The sequence below is a fragment of the Astyanax mexicanus genome, chromosome 24 (genome assembly GCF_023375975.1).
Source record: "Astyanax mexicanus isolate ESR-SI-001 chromosome 24, AstMex3_surface, whole genome shotgun sequence".
NCBI classification, from domain to species: domain Eukaryota; kingdom Metazoa; phylum Chordata; class Actinopteri; order Characiformes; family Acestrorhamphidae; genus Astyanax; species Astyanax mexicanus.
Genome location: NC_064431.1, coordinates 15,873,812 through 15,895,128, shown reverse-complemented (window position 1 = coordinate 15,895,128; position 21,317 = coordinate 15,873,812). Strand labels below are relative to the sequence as shown.

At 37.1% G+C, this 21,317-nt stretch overlaps 2 protein-coding genes and 1 long non-coding RNA gene across 5 annotated transcripts in view; 2 read left to right on the top strand and 1 right to left on the bottom strand.

The window, feature by feature from the left end:
- itga7 (integrin, alpha 7) overlaps window positions 1-10,537 on the top strand; it is a 56,942-nt gene extending 46,405 nt beyond the window's left edge. For 2 of the 3 annotated variants that reach the window (XM_007248364.4, XM_007248365.4), the window contains exons 22-25: window positions 1,170-1,283; window positions 1,517-1,615; window positions 1,794-1,919; window positions 7,656-10,537. In XM_007248364.4, coding sequence (XP_007248426.3) covers window positions 1,170-1,283; window positions 1,517-1,615; window positions 1,794-1,919; window positions 7,656-7,814 — 498 coding nt within the window. In that variant the 3' untranslated portion in view covers window positions 7,815-10,537. Of the gene's footprint in view, window positions 1-1,169; window positions 1,284-1,516; window positions 1,616-1,793; window positions 1,920-4,363; window positions 4,520-7,655 lie in introns of all 3 variants that reach the window. The other variant, XM_049471709.1, reaches the window with a different exon arrangement.
- Window positions 1-21,317, bottom strand: part of LOC125787471 (uncharacterized) — a 241,440-nt gene that overhangs the window by 153,805 nt on the left and 66,318 nt on the right. The window lies entirely within an intron of this gene.
- Window positions 16,359-20,295, top strand: npffl (neuropeptide FF-amide peptide precursor like). Its single transcript, XM_049471731.1, has 3 exons — window positions 16,359-16,604; window positions 18,358-18,479; window positions 19,899-20,295. Exons 1-3 carry the CDS (start codon window positions 16,464-16,466, stop codon window positions 20,017-20,019), a joined length of 384 nt encoding a protein of 127 aa, XP_049327688.1. The 5' UTR covers window positions 16,359-16,463; the 3' UTR covers window positions 20,020-20,295.

The following is a 21,317-nucleotide window of genomic DNA, read 5'->3' as shown; positions in this document are numbered from 1 at the left end:
GAGGGTCTGATGTATGGAGGGTCTGATGTACTGACGGCCCGATTTGCTAAGGGTCTGATATACTGAGTCTGATGTACTTAAGGTCTAATCTAGTGAAGCTTTGGTGTACTGATGATCTATCCTATTAAAGGATCTATTGTACTGAGGGTCTGATGTCCTCAGGGTGTACTCATGCATTGATCTGCTAAGGGACTGATATCTTGTTAGTCATGTATTGATCTACTAAGGGTCTGATGTACTAAGAGTCTGATGCACAGATGGTCTGGTGTACTGAGGGTCTGATGTGTTGAATGTCTAATCTAGTGAGGCTCTGGTGTACTGATGGTCTATCCTTTTGAGTGTCTGTTGTACTGAGGGTCTAATATCTTGAGGACCTGATGTACAGGTGGTCTGATGAACAGATAGTTTGATATACTGAGGGTCTGATGTATGGAGGGTTTGATTTACTGATAGACCAATTTGCTAAGAGTCTGATATACTGAGAGTTTGATGTACTTAAGGTCTAATCTAGTGAGGCTTTGGTGTACTGATGATCTATCCTATTGAATGTCTGTTGTACTGTACTGAGGGTCTGATGTTCTCAGGGTCTGATGGATGTACTGAGGGATCAATCTACTAAGGGTCTGATATCTTGTTAGAATGGTGTACTCATGCTTTGATCTACTAAGGGTCTGATATACTGAGAGTTTGATGTACTGATGATCTATCCTATTGAATGTCTGTTGTACTGAGGGTCTGATTTGCTCAGGGTCTGATGGATGTACTGATGGATGGATCTACTAAGGGTCTGATATCTTGTTAGAATGATGTACTCATGTATTGATCTACTAAGGGTCTGATATACTAATGGTCTGATGTACAAGATGGTCTGGTGTACTGAGGGTTGGATGTACATATTGTCTGATGTACTGAAGGTCTAATCTAGTGAGTCTGATATTTTGAGGGTTTAATGTCCTAAGGATCTGATATACAGGTGGTCTGATGTACAGATAGTTTGATATACAGATGGTTTGATGTACAAAGGATTTGATGTACAGCTGGTCTGATGTACTGAAGGTCTGATCCACTGAGGGTCTGATGTACTGAGAGTTTAATCCACTGAGTGTCTGATGTACAGACGATGATGTTCCTATCAATTAATGTGTGTGTGTGTGTGTGTGTGTGTGTAGGACTGTTTGTTGGGTTCTGCGCGTTGTGTGCTTCTCCAGTGTCCGCTGCACAGTTTCTCGGGTTCGGCCTTATTCAGGATCAGCGCCCGTCTGTGGAACACCACATTTATAGAGGTACCATCTTCCTTTCTCTCTCCCTCTCTCTATTCTGCTCTCTCTCTCTCCTTTCCTTTCATTAGCCCACCTCTCTCTCTGTCTCTCCCCCTCTAATACATACAATATGTGACATTTGACCAGCTGCACCACACTGCCATCACAAATCAATACAGATATAATATCCCTCTCTCTCTCTCTCTCTCTCTCTTTCTCTCTCTCTGTCTTTCTCTCTCTCTCTCTCTCTCTTGCAGGAGTTCTCAGCGGTCAGTGCGCTGGAGCTGCTGGTCAGAGCGAACATCACCGTCAAGTCCAGCATTAAACATCTAGTGCTCAGAGATGCTGCAGCACAGGTACAGCTCCGCCCCGCATTTAATCCACAGCAGTTTAGCCCCACCCATTTACACTGAAGTTATAAACAATTTTTCAGGTCAGACTCTGTTTAAATAGCCTCCAATACAGGCCAGTTATTCAGAACACAGCTCATTTACATATAGCAGTTATGTTGTATGTATACTCCTGTCCCCTCAGGTTCCAGTAATGATCTACCCAGAACACGGGCTTTCAGACCAGTACTGGATCCCCTGGTGGATCATCCTGATCGCGATTCTGGCCGGAGTTCTGGTTCTGGCTCTGCTGGTCTGCATTCTCTGGAAGGTATGGCTCAGAGTGATGTCACAGGTTTATCGATTAATAGCTTTTGTCTGAAATGAAAGGTGATCTGTCACTGGGTGTAAAATTCTGTTCCATTCCTTTTCATTTCTGTTTCTTTCTTCCCAGTCCACTTCAATTATTCTCTTCTTATACTTTTCCATTTCATGTTTCCAGACTTTAAAGTCCTCATATGTCTAATTACAGCAAAATCAGATTCAGTCTGATTATTCTGAGCCACTTTGATCTGATGGGATTATTATCTAAACATTAAAAGACTGAGAGTCTGATTATACTGAGGGTCTAATCTAGTAAGGTTGTATTATACTGAGGGTTTAATCTACAGAAAGTCTGATTTACTGAGGGTCTAATCTACTGAGAGTCTGATTTACTTAGGGTTTGATATACTGAAAGACTGATCTACTGAGAGTCTGATTTACTGAGGGTCTAATCTACAGAGAGTCTGATTTACTGAGGGTTTGATATACTGAAAGACTGATCTACTGAGAGTCTGATTTACTGAGGGTCTGATTTACTGAGAGTCTGATTTACTGAGGGTTTGATATACTGAAAGACTGATCTACTGAGAGTCTGATTTACTGAGGGTCTGATTTACTGAGAGTCTGATTTACTGAGGGTCTAAACTACTGAGAGTCTAATCTACTGAGAGACTATTTTACTGAGGGTCTAATCTACTGAAAGTCTGATTTACTGAGGGTCTAATCTACTGAAAGGGTGAATCCCATTTCTCCCCTTGGCCCTACCCCTTACCCCTACCCCTTCTTTTCGAGTGTAATCCTTCCCCTTGAAACGGAGTTACAAGGGGAAGGGGTAAAATCCTACCCCTAGGAATTGGGACAACCCTTCAAGCACCCGGTGAAAGGTGAATCTTATTGAAAATAGCCTCCATAATATACTAGAAATTGTATATCACACTGGTTCCCAACACTGGTCCTGGAGCAGGTAATGTGTTCCAAAAACAATATAATGTGCAAGAATATGGGTCCTCAGTGACAGAGGAATCACTGGTATATCACAATGATGTTTGTCAATGAACAATAAATACATAGATAAATAGCACTGATTTATGACCAGGCTACTAGCGGTGGTGTGTAGGTGACCCTGCTGGGCTGATGTGATGATAGCAGTGGAGCGCTAAAGTTCAGTAGCCTAGCTGCTGGTTAACTAGTTAACTTTAGGGCATTGTATGTGTACAGAAAGGGGGCAAGATGTGCAGAAATTAATTAATATTGTCCATTCCTTAATTCCTCTGTGATGGGGAGCTGAAATTAGCTCTGATTATTTTTTATTTGATTTATTTTTTCCGTTCCGCCTTAAATGCGGTAGCGCCTGCCGTCTGTTGCACCATTTAAGGTGGAACGGGAAAGTTAGCTAGCTAGCTAGCTACCGAAACGAACTACTAGCGAACTTTTTATGCTTGTTACGAAGAATTCAGCCATAAAACATCAAAACTACACAATAAACTAAGGTAATACAGTGCTAATCGTAATTTTTAACATGGAAAATACTTTCTTTGGTCGCTTGTTCCGCCATCTTACCAGTCATTCTCATACCCCTCGGTACGAAGTGTGGGTCTGGAAAATCTCCGTTTGAAGGGCTAACTAGCCCTACTCCTTACCCCTACCACTTCATCCTAACAGGAATCGGGACACCCCTACCCCTTGACGTGCACGCGCAAAACAGAGGGGTAGGGGTAAGGGGTAGGGCCAAGGGGAGAAATGGGATTCACCCAAAGTCTGATTTACTGAGGGTCTAAACTGCTGAGAGTCTAATCTACTGAGAGACTATTTTACTGAGGGTCTAATCTACTGAGATTCTGATTTACAGAGAGTCTGATTTACTGAGGGTTTGATATACTGAAAGACTGATCTACTGAGAGTCTGATTTACTGAGGGTCTAATCTACTGAGAGTCTGATTTACTGAGAGTCTGATTTACCGAGAGTCTGATTTACTGAGGGTCTAAACTACTGAGAGTCTAATCTACTGAGAGACTATTTTACTGAGGGTCTAATCTACTGAAAGTCTGATTTATGGAGGGTCTAATCTACTGAGAGTCTAATCTGCTGAGAGTCTAATCTACTGAGAGTCTGAGTTACAGAGAGTCTGATTTATGGAGGGTCTAATCTACTGAGAGTCTAATCTACAGAGAGTCTAATCTACTGAGAGTCTGATTTACAGAGGGTCTAATCTACAGAGAGTCTGATTTACTGAGGGTGTTTAATATACTGAAAGACTGAACTACTGAGAGTCTGATTTACTGAGGGTCTAATCTAGTAAAGTTGTAATGTACTGAAGAAGGATTAATCTAATCTGGACTTAATCCAGGTATAAAACAGATGATATGGCTCAGTGTAAACAGGCTATTAATTACCTGTACATCTCTCTCTCTTTCTCTCTCACTCTCTCTCTCTGCTGGATGTTGGGTTAGTGTGGTTTTTTCAAGCGTACAGAGCGCCACCCGCACTTCGAGACTGAGTATTACCGCGCTCACCTCCAGCTCCAGCCGTCTGATGCAGATAAACAGGCCGCAGAGCTGCAGTAGGGCTCGCTCGCACCTCCTGCTCTCTCTCTCCCTCTCCCAGCGGTAAAGCAGCAGTAGAGTCCAGCACTAACGTCCTGCCTGGCTGTCTGTCTGATCTGTTTGCCACTGTCCGTCTGTCTCTAACACAAACAGTCTCAAATATCCAATCTGAATACTAAGAAGGAGTTAGTTTAAAAAGATGAATTAAAGCTGATGATGGTTATACATTAGAAATTACATTACATACTGGTGAACAAAAATAGATTTTATGCAGTATAAACACTACTGGCGTCCCAAATGCTTGATTGGTAATAAATCAGGCATCAGGGCAGGCCAAGGAAGTGTTGCAATCTGGCAACCCTTGCTTGCTGTTTGTGGGTGAGCATTATCCTGCTGAAAAATGCCAGCTGGAAGCCCTGCTATGAGAGGCAACACATGTGTTTCAGAATGTCCTGCGCATATCAATGAGCTGTTCAACTACTAGGGCAGGAGTCGGCAATAGGTGGTCCACTGGCCAGATGTGGCCTGCAAGCATGAAACATCTGGCCCTTGAGATTGTTTGAACTTTAATGAACGATAATAGAAAAAAAATAATAAAATGCTTCCCTGGCAAGCTTTTGTTTTCTTTCCTCTCTTGCCTCTCTGTCACGCTCAGTGTGTCTTTAGTTTCTTCCCGTTCTTGTTTTTCCGCACGTTTTTTGGCTCCCTATCTCCTTACAAGTCCGTTTTTCTCGGGCTCTGTTCCAATTCACTAGCTGGGGCAGTGATAGTGTATTGGACAGTGACCCTGATGACACGGGTTCGATGCCGTGTGAAGAGCGGTGTGTTTATTTATTTATTTATTTTTTTTCTTGGGCTTACCAGGTTTGAATTCAACTGTTCTGCAATTGGGTTCAACAACCCTCTGGGCTGGGGAGCTACTAGTCTGTAGCACTCCATCCCATTACACTTCATTTTCCAAAACAGAATTTTTTTTGTGGCCCGCCACATAATGGCTTGGAAAATATCTGGCCCACGGCCAAACTTAATTGCCGACCCCTGTACTAGGGGTAACGTCTGTCTGACCGGCTTCCCAGATCATCACATCAGCAGTATAAATAAATCAAAATATAATATTTTTAATTAAGATTTGTATTTCTACTCTGTTCTACAAAAACAGATCTTATGTAGTATAAACACTAATTTGAGGTGAGGGCCAATTAAGGTCCATGACTTCAGTAACCATGTCCATTTGAAAAAGAGGAAGACTTCTGGTGGCCACCTTTTGGTATAGCAAGTACAGTAACAGTTCTGGGCCTGGGTCAAGATGAGCCTGAACCCTGTGTGATGACACTGTGTGTGTATGTGTGTGCTGCACTGGGTATGTGATTAACCCCTTTTTTATCTTATTCAGTTTGCTGTGATTTGCATTTTTTAATTAATCTAATAATTTCAGGTACGCTCTTCCTAATCAATCACCAGAAAACTTCAGAAACTCCTGACGCTGTGAATCTACATGATATGTACTGTTATAATAATAGATTATATTGGACAATATTAGAGTAAAAGAATATTGTGATTTATTAGGGAAATCTGTACAACTGAAAGAAGGCTCTTGTACCCTGTTGGTCACCTGTAGCCTGGATATAAGATATATGATGAGATATGATGGTTGGGCATGGAAGTGTACAGGTTCTGTATGGCATCCTGCAGTACATTTACCTACAGATGTTGCAGCTGGACCTGTAGATCCTGCTCTACACTTGTAGGTTCCTGAAGCCGATGTCTGACGTCCAGCGGGATAGGCGCTGGTACTAAGATCTGGGTCTTCACCCTTCTGGAGATGGAGCATTACTATTGATAGGGGGGGGGGGGTCATAATAAGTGGGTTGGGTTATTGCTCTTGTAAATTGGGTAGAAATATAGGTAAAAATTATATAAAAAAAAACTGGGCAAAATCTAAAAAGAGCCTTTCAGTGCAGTGTAGAGGCATGTCTAGCAGTCTAGCATGTCTGCTATCTCTCACCAGGAGGTACACTGCCCAAAAGTAGCTTCCGAGAAGAAGTTTCCTTTTTTTTAAGCAGTAGTTGAAGAAATGTTATGCCCTCTTGTGTCAAAACCCAGTGTCTAATTAGATCACACCTGTAATAATTTATATTTACATCTGTGTAAGTAAGATATAACTGCATGGCGAGTGTATACATACTGTAGAAAGATACAGTTGCAAGAAAAAGTATGTGAACCCTTTGGGATTATGTGGATTTTTGCACAATTTGGTCATTAAATGTGTTCTGATCTTCATCTAAGTCACAACAATAGACAAACACTGTCTGCTTAAACCAATAGGCTAGTGACTTTTCTAAGAGCTAATTGAAGCCAGCACACCGTCATCAAAACCTCATCCCATCTGTGAAACATGGTGGAGGGGGCATCATGGTTTGGGGCTGCTTTGCTGCCTCAGGTTCTGGACAGATTGCTGTCATCGATGGAAAAATGAATTCCCAAGTTTACCAAGACATTTTGCAGGAAAAATTAAGACCATTCCTCCACCAACTGAAGCTCAACAGAGGATAGATGATGCAACAGGACAACGACCCAAAACATAGAAGTAAATCAACAACTGAGTGACTTCAACAGAAGAAAATTCGCCTTGTGGAGAGTCCTGACCTCAAACCAATTGAGATGCTGTGGCATCATGACCTCAAGAGAGCGACTCACACCAGATATCCCAAGAATATTGCTGAACTGAAACAGTTTTGTGAAGAAAAATGGTCCAAAATTCCTCCGAACCGTTATGCTGGTCTGATCTGCAACTACAGTAAACGTTTGGTTGAGGTTATTGCTGCAAAAGGAGGGTCAACCAGTTATTAATTCCAAAGGTTCACATACTTTTTCCACCCTGCACTGTGAATGTTAACATGTTGTGTTTAATAAAATCATGCAAACATATATAATTTTTGTGTGGTATTAGTTTAAGCAGACTGTGTTTGTCTACTGTTGTGACTTAGATGAAGATCAGAACACATTTAATGACCAATTTATGCAGAAATCCAAGTAATCCCAAAGGATTTACATACATTTTCTTGCAACTGTATATTCTATATTCACTAGATTTGAGGTGATACTAATGTCCAGTGTCCGTCCCAAACTGAGCTACTGACCAGTTTACCTGTAGTAATGATTGTCTCTCTTTTTCTCTCTCTTTCTCTCTCTTTCTCAGTGTGGGTTCTTCCGGCGGGCCCAGTATAAAGATAAGGTTCCTCAGTACCACGCTGTGAAGATCCCACGACAAGAACGTTCTCAGTTCCAGGATAACAAGTCCACCGTTCTACACAAGAAGGAGTGGGCGACCCACTGGACTGACGTGTCCGGGTCCTAATGTTCTGGAACTTTCCTTTTTCTTCCCTCCCTCGCTCGTCCTCAGCGGACCCGGCCCGAAGCGTCCCGTCCCGACGGCAGCACCTGGACGCTGGGCACCTTTATACTGCATAGACTTTATAACTGCTACCTTTACTAACACACACACACACACACACACCTTCACACAGCTACATTAGAGTACACAACTAAACCCATAGAACTGCTGTGTGCACTGAAACTTGTCCAAAATGTCCTATTAAAAGTTCTACCAAAGGCCTACAGTACATGCAGATGTGCCTATAGAAAAAAAAGTTCACCAACTTTCTCTCTTCCAAAATTCTCTCTATAGTTTAGCATCACTTAAAATATGAAAAAAATCCTTCAGAAAGGGTTTGATGGATGGTGAATTGATGGTGTAAAACGCTTCACTTCTACGTTTCTAGATAGTCTTCCCCAGTCAGAATAGTGTACAGTGGTGGTGAATGGAAGCAGACACCCGGACCTCTAAGCCCCGCCCCCACTAAATGTATTTGAAATGTATTACACCAAATGGCCAAATATGAATACTCTGCCTGATGCTGCTTCACACCTGTTTTCAAATTCGCATATCATTAAAATGGTGGAGGGATACGTATGCAATATGCAGGGAGTAGTGCAGCAAAAAGTAGTGCCTAATGATTATCCCTAGTGTTATTTAGGTTTTCTGCTGTTTTACCATCATCACCATTCCATGCGAAATTTAGAAAAAGACTAAAATTAATTATTTTCGATTATATTTTGTTTCTATTCACCACCACTGTAAATCAATTGCTCTTCCTATATTTCTATATTTTAGAACAAACTAGGGATGCACCAAAATTATAAATTTATTAGGCGAGAATCAAACTAAATAAAACATTTGCCCAAACAATACAAACATTTTTTTCTTACATACTGAATTTATTTATGTTTTTTAATATTTCCACACAGCTGACATTTCTTAAAAATTTTATTACACATGTTTACATGGCTATTATTGTTCTTTTGTTTAGACTATTTTATTTATATTTATTTAGACTTGTTTAATAGAAATTGGATTGGACTTCTTTATTCTAATTAGAGTATACACATGGGCATATTCTTTTCCGATCAAGCTATTAGTTGGATTAAAATCAACAAGTTTTTTTTTTTTACTTTCTATTATGTTTATTTATTCATTTGGTTTGTTTGTCTAATTTTTGGTGCATCCCTACAACCCCAAGCCCAAGCCCAATCTTGCCCAATTTTGTCAAATTGTCAAATTTGTCAAATTTTCCTTATGATAAACACACAGCATTAGTCTTTAGTCTTAGGCTGTTTTTAGGTTGTTTTAGGTTGTTTTTAGGTTGTTTTCAGGTTCCGGTGCAGACTGTTGAACTGTAAGACTGTAGGACAGCAGCACTTCTTGTTTATCATCTCATCTTGTTTTAAGTGTAGCATCTGATAGAAGTGCCTTACTGAACTCCTCAGATTAGAATCAGAGGTGAAACCCACCGTTTTAATTTCTTCATCATTTAAATGAATGAAGAAATTATGACATGTGTCTACAGAGAACTCTGCTAGATCTTTTCTGATTCCAGAGATGTACATCCATAAGATTCTCATGGGTCTGACCTTTAATAATGTTCCTAAATGTTGAATCTTTCACTGCTCCAGTAAAAAAAAAGAAGCCAGTTTCAGGAATCTCCTAGTTAATAAACCAATAGAAGCTGTAGGTTCTATTCTAAGATTCTAAGGTTCTAGAAGTTACTCAGTACTGTACAAACTGAAGTACTTTTGTGCTTTTGACACCTATTGCAGTCGTTGTATCACAGCTGGATGGAATATTAGGATTATCTGGTCCAACCTGAATGAACATCAGAGAGTTTATAGGTGCACAGCTTTAATATTAGATACACTAATCACCACATTTACTCTATTAAACTGTTAATCCAGACTAAGTACTGGAGGTTCTCCGGTTCAGAACTGTCCAGACTGTTTTATATTGTTCTGAATTTTCTTTTTAAGTTGTTTAGTTTCAGTTTCATATTAAATCAATACTATTGCTGTATGACTGTTCGGGTGAAAACGGAGCATGCACGTTCCTCACACTGCTCACTTCTTAGCGATCTGTTAATTTAAGCAATAATAATAATAATAATAATACATATTGCCTGCGGCCTCATGCCTATGACCACAGCACAGCAGTGCCAATATTACACATTATAGCACGAACCTAGAGTGTACTATTGTGATTATACCACAGTTTAATTATTACTGTTTATTAAAAGATTTTGAGTTATAAAAATGGAGAAAATACGATCTGTTTGGTTATAAATACTCTGCAAGCTGTTTGTAGCTGCGCTGTTTGGCTTGTAAGCGCTGCATTGTTGCTAGGTTACCTATATGTGATGGAGTAGTACATGGAGGGCTTCGGTTACAGTCCTTTACTGGCTGATAACGTTACTCACATCGCAGGGTCGGAACTAACTGTGGTATAATATAATATAGAATGTGGAATTAATCCCCAAATTTTTGGGACACTTGCTTGTTTTTTTTTTTTTTTAATCTGCTTTTGTTGCAGTAACTGCATCTATTGTCCAGACTAAAGACTTTCGGCTAGATTTTTTAGAAGAGTAGAAACATTGCAATGGAATGGATTTGATTGCATTCAGAAAGAAGAAGACAAGAGGTCACCACTCCCAAACTCTTCCCATTCAAAATTCAAAGTATTGGACGGAGCTCTCCATCCTTCATTCCAGAGAACACAGTTCCACAGCTCCACAGTGGTCTCAGTACTGGGGGCTTTATAGATTTACAGATTTACACCCCTCTAGCTCATGCCTGGCATTACTTGGCATGGTGCCAATATGTTCATATTCCTTTATCTGCTCCGAATAGTACTATTCAATTGGCAATACTTATTTCGCTGCAGACCAGACTAGCTGTATGTTTGTACATTTGCACATCTGTGTCAGCAATAGGTGCAATTCATACAAGTACATACCGGAATACAGCATTCTTTAAAAGAGGTGTCCACAAATTTTAGGACACTTTGTGTAAATTAATTGAAAACCCGAACCACGTCAGAAATGGCCATATATATATATATATATATATATATATATATATATATATATATATATATATATATATATATAAATGTATGTTAATGAAGTGAAACTGTGTGTGTTTGGACATTGCTGGACAATCTGATAATTGATGCATGACAGAATGACAGACGTTGCCGTAGGTTGTTTACCCCCCCCCCCCCCCCTTTTTTTTTTTGGTGTCGACCAATCAGATATTTATTTCTGACTGTTTCACTGTAAATAAAATACATAAAAAGATGTATCATATCAGATACGAAGAGAAATATTCTCAAAAAACGCTTCTGTCTGTTCATGTGTGTTTTTGTCTTTGATTTATTTGAAATAATTCAGTTTTACATCTGTAGAAATTAGATTTAATCAGACTGTCTGATCTACTCAAGCCTCACATTCTAAATAAGTGTTTTCACACTGACCTGGACTGAACCAAAATAGCAGATGTCAAAAGTGCCGCAATCCACAATTCAGATCTACTTAATTGTGATCCAGTTTGTTTGCAGTGTGAAAACACCTTTTCAGACAATTCAGACCAATTCAAACTAATTACAGCAAGTTGAAGCAGGCATGTCTGTATCTACTGTAACTGTAGATTAAGCCTCATTTATAAACAGAAATAAAATGAATGCAATCCATCTCCCGCACGTATTCTACCGCACTTGAAAGAAGACACATTCTGGCAGAGAGGCAGATTTTGGCAAAACATCTAAAAAAGGCAACTCACCAACAACAGACAACACTCAACAGTCCACGTTCTTTAGTGCGCACAACTTACTAATCTCTTGAGACCCTGTTGAAACTAGTTTATTTACATACTGTAGAAAGCTGCAATTTTCAATTAATTTGATTAATTCGGTCCTTTTGATCCCAAAATAATATTTATATTTATATTATTTACATTATTTCATATATTTATATTGTTTTACATTATATTATTTTATTATTTATAAAAATAATATTCTTCAAATTTAACAAATTCACATTTGTTAAATTAACTGCTGTCCCCATCATTTTCTTTGCAAAAACGAAACACCAAGCAAAAGTCTGTGTCTGAGGAAGACAAACGGCAGTGTAAAACAAAACAGAACTAACCAGATTAAATGTAAATTATACAATACAACAAAATTATCACCCAGGATTCAGACTTCCAGGTATAAAACCGCTCTTAGTGCAAAATTTCTGCTGAAAGGTTTATGTAAAAATGTGATGTGCCACAAAATTGTAAGTTTTAACCACTTAAATAGGTTAAATAAAGTTCCTCACCTTTAGGCACTTTTTTTTTACCTCTATCTGTCAAAAGCTTTCATGTCCATTTTGATGCTGGAAACCATGGAGATTAAGTGATTGCTGACATCATTGTTACAGAAGGATTCTAAAGGGAATTCCTAATCCTGATCCTGAGAGAAACAGCAATGCACCATGGGATTAACTCTGAACTTTCAGATCTCACTGCCTTTATTAATCAAGAGTTCAACTGTGTTTAACTGTAATAAACTGTAACAAAACACATCATAAAGTCTTAACTCTGTACATCACTGGAATAAACCCAATTAATCATAAAGTCAGTGTTTACTTAGAGTATCTACCTGTAATTAACTCTATATAACATTTAGAATAAACCCAAATAAACAAAGTCAGTGTTCAGTGAGAGTGTCTACCTGTGATTAAGTCTATATAACATTAGAATAATAAACCCAAATTATCATTAAGTATGTGATAACTACCTGTAATTAACGTTATATAACATTAAAATAAACCTAAATAAACATAATGTGAGTGATAAGTGAGAGTGCCTATCTTTATATATATGTATATATATAGTGCCTAACTGTATAAAACATTAGAATTAACCCAAATAAACATAAAGTCAGTAGTCAGTTAGTGTTTATCTTTACTTAACTCTATAAATCATTGGAATAAACCCAATTAATCATAAAAACGGTGGTCAGTGAGAGTGTCTACCTGTAATTAACTATATATAACACTAGAATAAACCTAAATAATCATAAAGTCAGTGGTCAGAGAGAATGTCTACCTGTACTTAACTCTATATAACATTAGAATACTAAACCAAAATAAAAGTCAGTGATCACTGAGAGTATCCACCTATAATGAACTGTATATAAAATTAGAAAAACTCAAATAAACATAAAGTCAATGGTTTTTGAGAGTGTCTACCTGTAATTAACTCCATAAACATTGGAATACTAAACCCAAATAAACATAGTCAGTTGTCGGTGAGTGTCTTACTCTAATTAACTCTATAAAACATTGGAATAAACCTACATAAACATAAAGTCAGTGGTTATTCAATGAGAATGTCTAACTGTAATGTATAAAGTCAGTGGTTGGTGAGAGTGTCTAGTTGTAATGAATTCTATATAACACTGGAATATTAAACCCAAACAAACAACGTCTGTGGTCAGTGAGAGCGTCTAACTGTAATTTACTCTATATAACAGAATAATAAACCCAATAAACATAAAGTCAGTGGACAGTGAGAGTGTCTACCTGTAGTTAACTCTTTATAACATCAAAATAAACCCAAGTAAGCAAACTCAGTGATCAGTGAGTGTCTACCTGTAATTAATTTTGTTTAACATTAGAATAAACTCAAATAAACATAAAGTCAGTGTTTACTTAGAGTATCTAACTGTTATTATTTTTGTATAACATAAGAATAAACCCAAGTAAACATAAAGTCAGTGATCCGTAAGTATCTACCTGTAATTAACTCCTAATTAATTAAGAATGAGGTCAGCTGACTACCTGAATATACTGAATATAGACCAGGTTATTCCATCAGTGGATTTTTTCTTCTCTGATGGCACGGGCATATTCCAAGATGATAATGCCAGGATTCATGGGGCTGGAATTGTGAAAGAGTGATTCAGGGAGCATGAGATCATCATTTTCACACATGGATTGAGAGAGTTCACCACAGAGTCCAGACCTTAACCTCATTGAGAATGTTTGGGATGTGCTGGAGGAGGCTTTGTGCAGCGGTCAGACTCTACCACCATCAATGATCTTGGTAAAAACATTAATGCAACACTGAATAAAAAAAAATCTTGTGAAATTGCAGAAGCTTTTTAAAACAATGCCACAGTGAATGTGTGCCGCAATCAAAGCTAAAAACGGTTCAACAAAATATAGACCACTGAAGTTGTGCGTCATTCTGTATTCCTCGTGTGGCTTCCGTGTCTAAGCGTTTGTTTCCCTAGAAGGAAAATGAATAGGCTTCTCAAAAACTGGCCTCTATCATAATCTGTGGTAAACGAACCTGTTCAGAACCCTGTACATTTTATTCTGTGTACATTTTACTCCAGAACATCACTGGATCCTCTGAATAATGAGATTCGTAATGAGAAAAATGCTAGCTTTTAGCTAATGCTACAGCGGAGGGAACTGACCTCCCAGCGCAGCTGCAGAGATCAGCGGGGGACTCTTTTCGGTGCAACACCAGTGAACTCCGGCCGTATGTTTACAGCATATGTTTAGATGTTTGGTGTTTCTGGCTCGTTGTTTTAGTCCATTAAGCCACATTAAGATGTGTCCTTATAATATATTTCAGTGAAAAATAAAACACATTAAGCAGTTTTACATTAAGTGTTTTAGACTCTATGGTTAGCTGGGTTTCTGGAGTAACACTGTCCGGATAGTTTTCCTGCTGCATCACTCAGCGAGCCACAGCAAGAGCAGATATTTAGTTGTTAGTTGATTATTTGGGTCAGGTTTGCTGTAATAAACTAATGGCCGTAAGTAAATAACAAACCCTGCGGGGAAGCGCTGCTTATGAACAGTAAAAGCTCACTTCTCTTACTATCTGCCTTTTTCTTTTCTTCCATTTTCTCCTCAATTTACACGGCCAATTATCCAACCCATTCATTAGGACTCCCCCTATCACTAGTGATGCCCCAACACACCAGGAGGGCGAAGACTAACTCATGCCTCCTCCGATACATGTGAAGTCAGCCACTGCTTCTTTTCGAGCTGCTGATGATGCAGCATTGCCGAGCAGCCAGCGCGCTTGGAGGAAAGCGCAGCGACTCGGTTCCAATACATCAGCTCACAGATGCCCTGTGCTGCAGACATCACCGTAGGAGTGATGTGGGGAGAGAGCACCATCTACCCACCCAGAGGGAGCAGAGCCAATTGTGCTCCCTCTGAGTGCCGGCAGCTTGATGGCAAAGCTGCATGAGCGCCAGTTCAAACCTGCCGCTCATAGTGGAAGCACTTTAGACCGCTGGACCACTCGGCCCCCTACTATCTGCCTTTTGAGGCTCTAACACAAACTACCCTGTGTTTACATACTTTAATGATCCTCTTTGAGGAAGAATAATAATCCAAAACGTGATCCGGCCAGAGTTCATTGGTGTTGTGCCGAAAAGAGTCCCCTGACAATCTTTGCAGCTGTGCTGTAGCTAGCATTTTTCTAATTTTTGACTATTAAACGATCTTGTAATTCAGAGGATCCAGTGATGATTAGGAGTTAAATGTACGCAGAATAAAACATACAGGGTTCTGAAAAGCACATTCATTTTTTTTATTGACTTGAACCTCTTAGACACAAAACCCCAAATATGGGCATAAACAACATGGCGCCAACTACAAAAATGACGACACGACTTCAGTGATCTATTAGAGTGTGTACCTTTTTTTGGTGGTGCCTTTTTTTGCCCAGGCAGTTTACATGCATTTAATTTGTAGACTTAGGTAACTATTGAACTAATCCAGCATGCGTTTCGTTTTACACTAACCAACGCGTAGCCCCTTCAGCACATCGCTGAGAAGGGATTAGACAGCCATGGCCCCGCCCCCGAAGTGAAAATCATGAATCTGATTGGTTAGATTGTCCTGCGACTTTGCTAATATAATCATTACTACACCCTTCAAAAAAAACGGGCGGAAGGGTCACGCAGACATATGACATTTAAAAAGCTTTGATTGGTTAGAACAACTGTCGGTCAGATAAGAGTCCTGTAGCAACTGAAAAACACAGAATAATGCTTTGAATTAGTTGCTGTTTCTATTTTAGTTAATTTATAAAAGATATGCTTATAGTTTACAATAACTTTAATATATATTTACTGATTAAATATTATTTAATGATTTACATGCACCTATTGTCACCCATTTCTGAAGGGTTAGAAGGGCCTTACTGCACACCACTGATATATATATATATATATATATATATATATATATATATATATATATATATATATATATATATTAACGTTCATCTGCCATATTAAATACAATAAACTCAATAAACCTCCCAGTCCTAATCCTTTGTTTTTGTAATTGTGTCACTTTTTAACTCCTCCAGAGATTCACTAATCTGTTAATGGAGATTATGACTTTAATACCTCTGTGTTTTCATGTATTTATCTCTCCTCAGCTTCCTTCCTGTGATGTCGAGGGTTCTGGGCAGCAGGAGTATAAATATAACATTCTGTACCATCTCACTCAGAACACACACTCACACTCTCCTATACTGAGTATTGATTATTAGTTTATTTTTATCATTATTATTATTGATCAGCTGTAGGATCCTGAGGATGGAGGCTGGAGTGTGGTTCACGATGTTCGGGGTTCTGCTGGCCGTGACTGGGACGGGTCACTGCGTTCAGGAGGGAGAGGTTCTGGAGCCGAGCGGCCGGCTGACCATGGATTCAGAGGAGAACCTTCCAGAGAACCTGGTAAGATCTGCAGTAAGAACTGACCCTGGTGAAAAATATATATATATACATAATTGTACTTAAAACATAAATCTAAAATATATTAAAAGTAAACTAATATTATGCTTTAATCAAATGTAAACTTTGAACATGTTTTTTAAAAAGGACACTGAAAAAAATGATGAGTAAAATTTACTTTCTGCAACTTTCTGCATTTTCTTTTTTAAAATAAATTTAATTTTAAATACATTTAAGTAACTTCAACTCAGTTTCTATACTTAAATGTTACATAGAGTAAATAAGTGAACTGAACTTCAGTCAATCCTTTCTTTTAGTGAACTTTACTGCATTTATTTTTGCTAAATCAATCCTTTCTTATAGTAACCTTTATTTCTGCATACAATATTACCTAATTACAATTACTTAATGTATACAATATTACTCAAATAATTCATGATACATAATATATTATAATTCCTGAAATTCAAATATTTTTAGTTAAACAAAGATATTAACTAAAAATGGACGCATTGACTAAAAATGGACGCATTAAGTTACTAAAATTTATCTGAAATTAAATTTACTTAAAAAAAGCAAATGCAGAAAGTTGCGAAACTTAAAATTTTACACATCATTTTTTTCAGTGTGCAGTAAGAACTGACCCTGGTGAAAAAAAAAAACTTAATTGTACTTAAAACATATTGAGAAATGTCTAAGTATGCTGTAAATATACTAACAGATTTATGTACTTATCTAAAATATATTAAAAGTACATTAATGTTAAGCTTTTATTGAATTTTTGAAAGTAAACTTTGATCATACTTTTTAAAAAGTACAATATAGTGTATTTAAAAAAATAGACTACTATGAAGTAGACTTTTAGTTTAGTGTAATTCAATATACCTTTACTTCTAAAATATTTATTTCCAAAAAAAATTTGTAAATTTTTAGCAAAGTGAATTAAAAACAGCTGTTACACTAGTTTACTTTAAGTACAGTGATTTATGTAATTTTTTAAGTAGTAGTAAATTAAATTACTACTACTAATTTAAAAAAAAATATGCAAAAATTGTAGTACAGTATATTAAAATATATTTTTATACCCAACATAGTATACTAGAAGTGTGCTACTTACAAAAGACAGGAACAAGAAGCATATTTGTACCCTAATGTAAACATATTAAAAAACAATTCTTAGTACATTCCTAATATACTCGGTGTATAATAGTGATACAGTTATAATACTCATTAAATGTATAATAATGTCACTGTAAGCATAGTTAAAATATGGGCTTACATACATGAAGTAGAATGTTTAAATGTTACTTGAGTACATTTAAAATAGTTCCATTTAATACAGGTAAGTACACTTAAGACAATTTAAGTAAGACTTTTGTACTATTTTTATACAATTAAAGTATAATAAGTACACAAAAAGTTGTTCCATTTTAGCACTCTTTAAATATACTGATTAATAATGTGGCTAAAAAAACACTTTAGTGCACTGTAGTATAATAATGCTTAGTTCTACTTTTTTCACTAGGGTATCTATAGGATCTATACTTTTATACTTTTACTACTCTTACTAAACAACTTTCATTTACACTTAAATTTACTTCTCTTTACAAAGTTGGTAATAACTGATAAGAGTGTTTATACACCATTTATGCTACTGTACTTTTTTCTAGTGAGTCAATAATAATCAAAAAATACTGCCATAATGACTTTTCATGATCGGATATGTGTAACATATAGTATAAATATATGTGTGCAGGTCAGTGAGGAGGAAGTTGGTCGTATTATGGAGGACCGTCTGCTGACCTCAGTACTGCGCTCTCTTCTCCACGGATCTCAGAGACACACCCGCAACCCTTCAGTCCTGCATCAGCCTCAGCGGTATGTATGTGTGTGTGTGTGTGTAAAGTTACCAATAAAGGATTGTAAAATTATAATAATTCACTGGGGACAAAGATTACAGCATTTTATACCAGCGTTAGGTCCAACCCTGCAATGCAATTGGCCAAGAGGCATTCTATAAGTGCCCTTATCAGCCGCCCATGTATTACTCCGCTGTATACAGGTAACCTAGCATCGATGCAGCACTTACAAACCAAACAGCACAGCTACAAACAGAGCAGCAATGGAACTATTTTAACTTGCGGAGTTTTTATAACCAAACAGATTGTATATTCTCGTTCTCCCATCCACTGCTGTGCTGCGGCCTCATGCCTGTGTCCGGCAACACAGCAGTGCCAATATTACATGTTATAGCACAAACCTCGAGAGTATTTTTGCTTAATTACTGTATAATAAGAGTAGAGAGAAATGACTAAATTGTACAGCTTCTCAGACTACGTTTTAGAATAAATAAATACATCATAATACTGTAATTATTATTTTTTTACAATAACCATATGTATTTTAAATGTTCAGGGACTTTAGTTGACAAGGAAGTACTGCAAAATTATAATGCGTAGAATTTCACTGTAAAATACTGACAGCAAAAACATTGCAAAGTTACTGTATTGCATTTCTCAGGCAGCATAAAGTCATCTTTTACAGTAAAGAGAAAGGCAGCTTGCTCTTATGACCTACAACACTGGGGCTGACAAGTTAACCATTATTCAAAAATACAACTGAATACCCAAGGAAAGACAGTAGGCAAGGGTACACACTGATGGTGAGATAGGGGTGAGGGGACACGCCCATTATGCAAATAATGGAATAACCCTGGTTTTTAATCACAGTTTTCATGCATCTTGGCATGTTCTCCTCCACCAGTCTTACACACTGCTTTTGGATAACTTTATGCCACTCCTGGTGCAAAAAGCCAAGGAGTTCAGTTTGGTTTGATGGCTTGTGATCATCCATCTTCCTCTTGATTATATTCCAGAGGTTTTGTGAAGTCAATTTTTTTCCAATTTGGTAAAATCAAAGAAACTCAAATATTTAAGTTGTCTCTTATTTTTTTTCCAGAGCTGTAGTTTACTTGTAACCTACATCACAGTGCATGAATTTAACAGTAAAGACCTATTTTTCTGTAAGCTAACTTGATAATACTATTAAATTTGTCTGTTAATTTACAGCCAAAACTAAATTTTGCAACAGATAGATATTTTCTAAGAATAACACGACAATACTGTCTTACAGTTTACAAGTGAATTTAAAACTATTTATAATATTTTTCTGTTCACAACTTGCGACCATTTCCGATTGGAGAGTCAAGCATTTCTATAAGTTGCTCTGGACAATATCATCTGTCAATTCTGTTCCTGACATTAATCCAAATCTCTGTTTGCTCATTTTTTCCTCCAGATTTGGTCGGGGTACTCGAGGGGACCTGCCCGCAGAGGAGAGGATACAGTCACGAGACTGGGAGACCGTCCCGGGGCAGATCTGGAGCATGGCAGTCCCTCAGAGATTCGGCAAAAAGTAGAACAGGATCAGACCAGACCAAGCATTACAGACCATCACCACACCTCCATACATCATACCTCACCTCACCTCACACCACCTGCTGCTCTCTGTTAGATTCACCTGTTTGAGTGTTAATATATAATCTATATCAATAAAATAAACATATAATATAGAACCATGTGCCATAAATAAGTCAGCTATTCATTAGTTATCAATTAGTTATCAATTAGTTATCATAGAAAATGTACAGGAATCAGAAAGTGGAATAAAAATGAGTTTTAAAAAGGAAAAGAAATGATTGTTTTTTGAATTGTGTGAATGAGTATGAATATGTCTCACTGCAAACAATAATTATTAAACAATGCTGTATGATGTGTATCTGCTGCAGTATACTGGCTGATATTATTATTCTGATTCAAGTAGAGTCTCTTTTTCTTTCTCTGAGGGGGTTACTCTGATACCATTTTTGGTTGCCATGGTTATGGATAATGTAAATAAGTTAGTGCCTGCTGGTCAATGTTGATAAATGTTTATTGGCTAATCTTTTCTAAGATTTTTGTTTATTTTCTAATAGATAAGATAAAAGACAAAACACATTATTAAAAGATGAACATACTGCAAAAAATACGTTTTAGTAGATTACTTTTAATATAAATTTTAAAATATACACACATGTCCATGAATAAATCGAATAACCTCCATTTTTAAACAATTCCAAAATGGTCCACATTATGGTACAAGTCTATTGTCCAGGAAGACTTTTCACTTTTCAGTTTGCTGGTAAATCTCTGTGAGGATTTGATTGTATTCTGCACTGAGAAAGAAAGAGACAAAACTTTATCAACAAATTACACTAGATAAACATTAGAATTTAGCAAGTATTAATGTATTAAGCCTAGTCTATTTTTATGCTTTTAAATTTTAGATAAAAACTGATAGTGATTTGAATAAGAATTGTTGTTTAATATTTCTTACAATAGGTTACTAGATTGCTTTTAATATTAGTTTAATATGTACAAATATAACTTTTAATAATATGTACAAATATTCATAAATTAATTGAATGACCTCCATTTTGAACAATTTCCAAATGTTTCATATTACAGCACCAGTCTACTGTCTAAGAAAACCTTTTAACTTTTCAACTGGTGAATTTCTGTGAGGATTTGATTGAATTTTACAAAGAGAAGAAAGAGACAAAACTAATATGATAAATCTCATCAACATATTACATAGTTCAAAAAATTATAATTTAGAAAGTATTCATGTCTTAAATCTAGTTTAACCGTTTAATATTTCCCAATTTTGTATTTTTTT

Coding starts and splice junctions, on each gene's coding strand:
- npffl (XM_049471731.1), top strand. CDS start 16,464: ATGGAGGCTGGAGTGTGGTTCACGATGTTCGGGGTTCTGCTGGCCGTG. Junction 16,605..18,357: donor AGAACCTTCCAGAGAACCTG/GTAAGATCTGCA, acceptor ATATGTGTGCAG/GTCAGTGAGGAGGAAGTTGG. Junction 18,480..19,898: donor GTCCTGCATCAGCCTCAGCG/GTATGTATGTGT, acceptor TTTTTCCTCCAG/ATTTGGTCGGGGTACTCGAG.